The sequence below is a fragment of the Athene noctua genome, chromosome 2, assembly GCF_965140245.1.
Source record: "Athene noctua chromosome 2, bAthNoc1.hap1.1, whole genome shotgun sequence".
Lineage (NCBI taxonomy): Eukaryota > Metazoa > Chordata > Aves > Strigiformes > Strigidae > Athene > Athene noctua.
The window spans coordinates 598,259-607,322 of NC_134038.1; the positions used below are offsets into that span (position 1 = coordinate 598,259).

Here is a 9,064-nt window from a genome sequence, read left to right on the forward strand (position 1 = left end):
TTCCTCTTCCTCTTGATTACAAACAGGCAGGTAAGACACAATGAAACCTATTCCTCCTGCCCAAAAGGGATCAGCACTTTCCCTGACCACCATCTCACCTTGTTACTGACAAACCCCCCAGCCAACCCTTCTCCACTTAATGCAGCTACAGACAACACAGCAAGTGCAGCGAGAGCACTTTTATGTAATTTCCACATCCACACTGGGTTCCTCTAAACGACAAGTTCCCCCCAGCACCCGCTCGTAGCAGAAGATTGCTCTCTTGCTTGTATTTGGCAGTGTCAGGCTCCAGAATGACTTCTGACAATGTGAATCATGACTAAAGTCGAGATTCCCAACACAGCTTATATCACAGGCAAAAAAGCAGTTTTCCTGCCAATAAAAAGCTAATGAAATCCAAGGGGGATAAACGCTACACCCCACACCTGGGCCAGACCAAGCCCTTGCAGAGGCTCAGGCCAAGCAGTCGCCTGTGGCAGAGGACCCTCGCCCTCCGAGGGAAAGCTCCAGCTGCCCAGTGCCAAGCTGAGCCCACAGCACTCCACACAGACACCACTTCCCCCCCAAGTTACTGCTCCGCTCTGTTTAAAAACTCACTGGCCTGATAAGGAATATTCACAGCAAGTTCACCTTTGCCTCATTAAAACACAAACACATTCAGCAGGCAAATCAGTTTTCCTAAATGAGTTTAAAGAGAAACCTGCAGTTACATCAGCGCTCCAGAACTGCACAAAACAGTTAAGTGAACTTAATTTTGGTTCATAACACTTGCTGTCTAGATCAACTTGTTTAAGTCAAATGCAGCAACAATCTGGGATGTTTACTGTGTAAGAACACCTTCCTGTCCAGTGGCTGTAACCATCATTAAAGGACAACAGGTCACATATATTAAAAAAAATAACTGACAGTCATTTTCTACGCTTCCCTCAGCAACTACATTAAACGTCTGCTAGGTTTGTCCTAGAAGTACAATACCATTTTAATTGATTCCCACAATTACTGATGAGAAACAGATAAAATACTTATTTGGTTGGAAGTTAGAAGTTCTCACCAGAGCAGCCTATGAAGCCCTTCAGCCCTTTCCCTAACTCCCTCTGTACTCCCACTGCCAACTGGGCAGTGCCGAGCAAGTGGCTGTAAATTAAAAACAAAAAATTACCCCATGAAATGAAACAAAACAAATAAAAAGACCCCTTGGAATTACTGAATTTGTGTGTGTCCCCAAAAGGTAAATTTTATCATGGTGGTCACAGTGCAAGTGCTACCTAAGGACTGTGCTGGGAAAAAGCACCAGGTTCCACTGGGAAGCGGCACCGCCCGCGGATCTCCCAGGAGGTGGCTGCGGGTCCAGGAGAGAGCCAGCACCACCACACCGCTCAGAAACTTGTCCCTCTTCCCCCACCTTCCCCCGAAGCAAGCCAAACCACAGGAGGCCACGTTCCACACACCCCAGGTCGCCCAGGTTTTACAGAAGGCCGGGGGGGCCAGGCACTGCACACCTTCAGCCACAGGCACACACGCTGCTCAGGCTGACCGGGCACACACACAGACCACGGCCAGGGAGGGAGGGAGGGAGAACCTGTGACAAGCCCTGCGAGATCAGCCCCCGGGACGTGCCTGCACGGGAGCAAGGGGCATGGCCTGCCCAGCAGCAAGGGGCGAGGGCAGGTGGGAGAAGAGCTCTGGGCAGCAGAGCTAACCCGGACAGCAGCGCCGCATGCCACAGCACCAATGTGCTGGGTAACAAAACACAGCACCGCAGACCTGCTGTTGTAATCACCAGCACACTAGTTAAAAAAGTACCTCAAATGAGAAATAGGAACACTTCTCAGTAGCAGGAGGACTAGAAAAAGAACAGGCCCTAGGTAAAGAAGTGATGGCTCCCATCTTGCCCTAACCAAACTGCATGTGTGTTCAATAAATGTTTCATAACAGGCGCCATGTGAAGTAGATTCATGACAGCTGATAAGCCTATGCCACACTTGAAAAGCATCGAACATTTTGGAACTTCTGAGTTATATTCGTAAGACCCAACTCAGTCTAATCACAAGATGCACTCCTTTTAACAAATACAAGCTCTCTGCTTTCTCATTATTTTTCCCATTGAACTGTTTCTGGTACAACAGCAGAGTCTGTACTGCAAATCTACTTTCAGAACCCTAGCTGAAAGCAAAATCTAAGTGTACCAAATTCCAAAATTTAACTCCCAATAGTTGAGGTCACTTTGTTCTTCATTCTGAAGCTTTTCTGGCCAGGCTTCATGATGTAAATTGTCCCAAACAAAGTAAATGTTGCAGCTGTTCCAGTAAGACTGCAGAAGCACTGGACTTGCTTTAGACCAATTTCCTGGTCACATCACAGAGGAGCCAATTTCTTCCCAGCATGGAAAGGAGATTTGAAACAAAGGCACTCACGGTGGACTAGAAAAAGCCAGGGATCATGCAAAGGTGCCTGTGGGGACATTTGAATTGGGTCTTTGCTTTAAGGACCATTAACACTAAGTCCATGCGTCGGTTTTTGAGCACAGCAAGGGAAAACACGTAGTGGCAAAAATGCTGATGAATTAACACATGGTACTGGATGGTCAGATTCACCTTATCTGCAGCAAGATGAGAACTAAACACACATAAAGAACACACAGATTATGAAAGATCCAACTTGAAAAAAGTGTTTTAACTCATTGTGTAAAGCTGGCAAAGCTGAGTGCTCTATTTAAGGTATTTCACAGTCCTGAAGTTTAAAACGAGTCTCTTCCAGTCATACTACAAAAGCCCACACTGGGTAAAAGCATGCAATACCCACTCAAGCTGGAATTCTCATTCCTGCAGGCTGTCCTTACACTATGCCATTTGCTATTCCTGCTGGGATACCACCTAGTCTGGGAGCAAGGGAAATAAAAACAAGCCACTTCCTCCCATCACAAGGCTTAGATTCTAACACAACCTTTTGTCTAACTAATCCTTTAAATTTTCTTTGCTCCTGGTATCTCCTGCCTCTTGTCAAAACATGCTGGAAGCAACAGATGTACCAACAGAGACATAGTTCACATCAGCTATTCTGAGTTCTTCTGTAGCCAAACTCTGCTGAGTAACATCAGCACATTCAAAACACGCACCTTGCTCCTCCCCTCCTGTATCCCTCACAGTACCTGCATGTTCCTTCACCCGCAGGACTGCTGCTGGCCATTTCTGGTCTCCGCTACAGGCCATTGCTACCTCCTTGCTCCTGCTGATACAGCCACCCAGCTGGGAAATGGAATTTCTGGTTCCTGTGCCCCGTGACTCTTGCTCCCAGCTCCAAGAATCATCCCAGGTTCATCAAGACCTGCCTGGACTCCATGCAGCGCTTCACCTGTAACCTTTAAATCTCTGACTGCGAGTGTCCGTTTCAACCTGACAGTGTAAGTGAACAGGTTTAAGCCTGAATGCCTGGTGTTGGAAGGTGATTAAACAAAAAAAAACCTCCTTAAATTTACTGCACTCCCCTCAACTCAGCACTCAATCTGAACGCCAGATCTGTACAACAGCAATAAAATATTTTACAGTGTTGACTAAATTTGTTTATAATAGCTAATGTACATAGATAAATAGAAACTGTGAAGCAAGGTCTTTACTATTCTGTTTATGCTCCAAGGCCCTGGTAATTTACCGTAACAGACTCGCAACTCTTGATAGTCTCCTGACGACCCACCACATCATCTCACTGCCATGGGGCAGAAACGTGCAGCGGCTGGTTATTACAAAGTCAGCTGAGAGTTTTGAAATGTACACGTTGTCATTTTAATATATGCATATGCCAAATTACACCAACGTGGTTTCACCAAGAGCAAACCCTGCTGATTGATCTGGTGGCCACCTACGAGGGGGTTACAGCGCTGGTGGGTGAGGGCAGAGCAACTGAGGTCATCTCCCCAGACTTGTGCAAAGCATCTGGCCCTGCCCCACACGGCATCCTTGTCTCTAAACTGGAGAGAGAGGGAGTTGATGGATGGGCCACTCGGTGGAGGAGGAATTGGCTCAACGGTCACACTCAGAGACCCGGGGTCATCTGCCCCACGTCCCAGTGCAGAGCAGCGACGAGTGGCGTCCTCAGGGGTCAGGGCTGGGACCAGTTTAACACCTTTGCTGGGGACACGCACAGTGGGATGGAGCCCCCTCAGCACGTTCCCCCCGACACCGAGCTGTGTGCGGGGACGCGCTGAGGGAAGGATCCAGCCAGAGGGACCTGGGCAGGCTGGGGAGGGGGGACGGGCCGACCTCAGGGAGTTCAGCGAGGCCAAGGGCAAGGTCCTGCCCACGGGCCGGGGCAATCCCCAGCACAAACCCAGGCTGGGCCAGGAGGGGATGGAGAGCAGCCCCCAGGAGAAGGACTTGGGGGGCTGGGGGGTGGAAAACGGCCTGTGAGCCACCAACGGGCACTGGCAGCCCAGAAAGGCCCCGTGTGCTGGGCTGCACCCAGAGCAGGGGGGGCACAGGGCGAGGGGGGGATTCTCCCCCTCTGCTCCGCTCTGGGAGACCCCCCTGCAGGGCTGGGTCCAGCTCTGGGGCACCAACAGCAGAAGGACACGGACCTGCTCCAGCGGGGCCAGAGGAGCCACGAAGGTGCTCAGGGGCTGGAGCCCCCCTGTGAGGACAGGCTGGGGGAGTTGGGGGGGTTCAGCTGGAGGAGAGAAGGCTTCGGGGAGACCTTAGAGCGGCCCCCCAGGGCTGAAAGGGGCTGCAGGAAAGGGGGGGGGGGGAACTCTTGATCATCAGGGAAGGATAGGGCGAGGGGTAGCGGGTCTAAACTGACAGAGGGGAGATTTAGATCAGATCTAAGGCAGAAATTCTCCCCTGTGAGGGGGTGAGGCCCTGGCACAGGCTGCCCAGAGAAGCTGTGGCTGCCCCCTCCCTGGAAGGGTTCAAGGCCAGGTTGGACGGGGCTTTGGGCAACCTGGGCTGGTGGAAGGTGGCCCTGCCCGGGGCAGGGGGTGGCACTGGATGCGCTCTAAGCTCCCTCCCAACCCAAACCAGTCTGGGGCTCTATACAGTGGCAGCAATCAAACTGGCTGAAGCAGTGTGCTGTGAAGCAAAGGGCAGACACTATCTTGGTTTTGATGACAACCAGAATCCGATGTTCTCACACATCACAGAGAAGGTAACATTCCTTTGGTTTTGATCTTTGAAATTATATTTAGCATAACATGCTCAAGACCTGAACATTCATTCCCAGCATTAACCTGCCAAACCTCCTAACCTAATGAAGTCCTAATTAAGCAAAGATGAGAGGGGAAACAAAGTGAGAGTTATTCATATTTCCGATTAGGAACACTAATATTTGTGAATCCAAAAAAAGGAATAAAGACAACTCCTTCGGGGTTCAAAGGCAGAGCCTTAAAGAAAAACATAGCAGCTTAACTATTAGACCTATTCATGAGAGGAATCCAGTATTTCCTATTAAAACAATGATGAGTGGGAAGAAAAAAAAACCACACAAAAACATTAAGATCCTGCTGTGTCACACCAATGGCCTCTCCAACCCAGTACTACACGTGTTCCCTCCAAATATCACCAGACGCTCAGGAGCCTGGGCACGCCTCTTGTAGTTCCCCAGCATTCACTATTATACTGCAGGCCACTTTCCCTGGAGACTTGACACCCAAGAGGTTTTGTATTTCCATTTTACACAATTCCATAGTGAGCCAAAAATAAAAGGACTGGTCCAAGGAAGGCTGAATAGCGCCCGAGGGAAGTAGTTTAATTTCTTCTATTTAAGGCTAACTCACAAAGAAAACAAACAAGCCTCTGAAACAAGAGTGGCGTTCTGCTCTCGTACAACATTAGCAGTCCATTCAGGAAAGCTCTGAAGAATGTTCCCGAAAGCACAAAGAACTCTTATAAAAATCAATACTGTTGGGATCCTTTCACGAATGCATAAAGGAAGCCAATAGGAAATATAAAAATAACCACCACCCACCGGGCACCTCACCCGCTTCGTCGGGAAACGTGACCAGCAGCTCACATTTTAACCTCAGGCTACGAGACTTTGGGGGAGAAAAGTCCCTACTCAACACTTTTTTTTTTTTTTAAAGCCCTAGCAGCCAGCTAGATCTTTTTAAACAAGTGAATTTTTGAAACCAGCAAACAAGCCCCGGAAAAGCACCGTGTGCGTATCCCGGTGCGGTGAAACCTCTTTCCTTAGCGCCGGAGCTGGCAGAGCCCGCGCCAGGCACCGCCGGTACCGGGAGAGCGCGCGGCCGAGGGCGGGGAATGCGCCAGCGGCCGCCCCGAGGAGCCCCGCACCGCCCCGAGCCCGCCTCAGCCCGTCACCCGGGCGAGCCCCGGCGGGGCGGCCGGCTCGGACAGCCGGGCCGGCGGCGCGGCACAGGCCGCACCCGCTGCGCCGGGGGAACCTTCAGCGACGCGGCTGTCGGGGGTGGAAAGCCGCGGCCGCCCTGACCCGCGGGCCCGGGAACGGCCCGGCACAGGCGGGAAGGCCGCCCGCGGGTGACAGAGGGCCCGCTGCCACCCCGGCCCCCACCCGCGCACAGCGGAGCGGAGGCCCCGACCGGCGGCCAGGCGTGAGGGGACCGCGGCCTGCGACGGGACACCGGCCCGCCCCGGGACCGCGGCCTGCCGCCCGCCCGCCCCGCCGGGCCCAGCGGGGCCGCGGCCAAACGCCCCGCGGCCGAGGCGAGCCGCTCCCCCCGCCCCGCCTCCGGGCCGTCCGGCGCTGCGCAGAGCAGAGCGGACCGGCCCGAGCCCGCCGCCCCGGCTGGCCCGCGGGAGGGCGGCGGCCGCCCCGCTCACCAGGGAGATGGTCGTTGTAGCCGCCATCTTGTCCACCCCGTCGGCAGTCGGCGCGCGGCTCTCGCGAGAGCTCGGCGGCGCGCGCGAAACGGGAAGTCTCGCGAGAGCCGCGGCGGCCACGTCTCGCGAGAGCTGGGGGGCGGCGGGGTCCGCCGTGCCCCGGCGGCCTCTGCACCATCCCCGGGGCTTGGCGTAAGCCCCGGCGGGTCCCGGGCTGCCCCGGCCCGGCCCCTACGGCGCGGTCGCTGTCCCCATCGGCAGCCGGGGCGGGGCCTGGGGACCTGCGGCCGGAGTCCCCTCGGGCCTTGCCGCTGCAAGACCGGCCCGTCCTGCGGGCTGTGCCGTGCCAGAGGCCCCGAGACCGCCTCCCGGGCCCTTACCCCGGCGCCCGCCGTGGAGATCGGCCGTTGCTGAACGTGCAGCTTGGGGCAGATCAGGGCCCATCCGCTGAGAACTGAAGTGAAACGTTGCCCTGGTGCCTGGCTGGCTGCTCCCCCCATCCCTTCTGCTCTTTTTTCTGTGCAAGTGGCTCCAATCTCTTGCACCTAAATTTAAAGGCACGGTCCAGCTGCCTGGCACAAGGGATGGAAGTGCTGCTCCGAAATGGGGCCCCAAACAGAGGCCCCAAGGTGGCGGTTCTGCTCTAACGAGAAAATGTTGATAACCAGGACAGAGATGTGCTGTTACACCTTGCACTTGATTAACTAAACTGGCATGAGAATGTTGTGGCTTCTCGGCCCTGCTACAGAGGAGATGCAAGGCTAAAGAAAACCTACAAGTTTACAGATTCTGAAAGCCTGTTTTATAAAATATTTAGGAAGTTCAGGCCAATAAAGCTTATCAGAAGCAGTTAAAAGATGACTTAGCATCTAATTACCATTACAATGAGAAAGTCTTACATTGTAAAAGTTCTCTTGTCAAGGAGGTAAAGGTGCAGTATGAATTGGAACATAAACCAGCATCCCTTATTTCTAGCCTAAATTTAAGCAACAGCAGTTAATCACTGGAAACCATCATGACTGAGACACAGCAATTCCTACACACTGCAGCCTTTAAAGTAAGGGGAGATACTCTCCTAAAAGGTTGGGATGCCTCAGCTATAATCGTGGGCAGGAATTACAATCCTAATTAGCCGATGAGGTGTGACCATCGGGGCCTGAGGACACCTCTTTCCCATACCCCAGGACTCCAGCACCTTGCGGACTCGCAGGCGGAGGGCAGGAGTCCAGCCCAGGGCTGCTCCTGCAGAGGGACGAGTGTCCCACTGGACACCGAGCTGGGAGCCAGCAACCCGCCGTCACGGCAAAGGTCCACGCCAGGCACCGGAGGGGACTGATCCTCCTTCTGCTCAGCACTGGTGAGGGCACATCTGGAGTGCTGGACTCAGGGCTGGGCTCCCCAGGACGAGACAGACCTGGACTTACTGGAGCGAGGCCAGCGCAGGGCCACCACGATGCTGGGGGGCTGGAGCACCTCGCAGGAGAGGCTGGGGAAGCTGGGGCTGTTCAGCCTGGAGAAGGTTCAGGGGGGTGTCTTGCCAGGGGGCACAAACATCTGGTGGGAGGGTGAGGAAGGTGCAACCAGGCTCTCCTCAGCAGTGCCCGGTGACAAGAGGCAGGGGGCACAGGCAGAAAAACGGGAAATTCCATCTGAATGTAGGAACACACATTTTTTTTTTTTTTCTGTGAGAGTGGTTGAACACAGGAACAGGTTGTGTCCAGAGATACTCAGACCTGCAGGACACGGTCCTGGGCAGGCTGCTCCAGCTGACCCCGCCAGAGCAGGGGGTCGGACTGGGTGGCTGCAGAGGCGGGAAGGGGCCTGTGAAATCTTGAGTGGTCCCGTCCAGCCTCGACTGTTCCATGATTCTGTGGCGTACTGGAAACACCCCGGGATGACTGGTTAATGAACTCCTCGGTGCCAAACACAGCACAGCTAGCAGCAGGGAAATCCACTGGCCAGGGTGAGCTGTGACCGTGTGAAATCAAACAGGGAACTCAGCCGGGTGAAATGTGTTAAAAAAGAGCTAATGAGCTCATCAGGTAAATGAGGCAGTTGGTATATGAAGGAATTTCTCAGTTTGCACAGGCAAGTGCAAACTTGTTCTGGAGAAAGAATGATTTCTGAATCAAGCAGTGCTGTGATGTTTCTCCTTTGAATTCCTTCTCTACCCGATTTGCCTGACTGTGCCTAAATCTGCTGAACTCAGGGAAGCCATTTCACGTTCAGTTTAACTGCAGGAGTGACTAAGAAGTGATCGAGCGGTTTGCTGAGTG

General features: G+C 53.5%; 1 protein-coding gene across 2 annotated transcripts in view; it reads right to left on the reverse strand.

Annotated features, from left to right (window-relative positions):
• PUF60 (poly(U) binding splicing factor 60) overlaps positions 1-6,838 on the reverse strand; it is a 30,013-nt gene extending 23,175 nt beyond the window's left edge. For both annotated transcript variants that reach the window (XM_074898252.1, XM_074898250.1), the window contains exon 1: positions 6,789-6,838. In XM_074898252.1, coding sequence (XP_074754353.1) covers positions 6,789-6,815 — 27 coding nt within the window. In that variant the 5' untranslated portion in view covers positions 6,816-6,838. The remainder of the gene's footprint in view (positions 1-6,788) is intronic.
• Between the last annotated feature and the right edge of the window lie 2,226 nt (positions 6,839-9,064).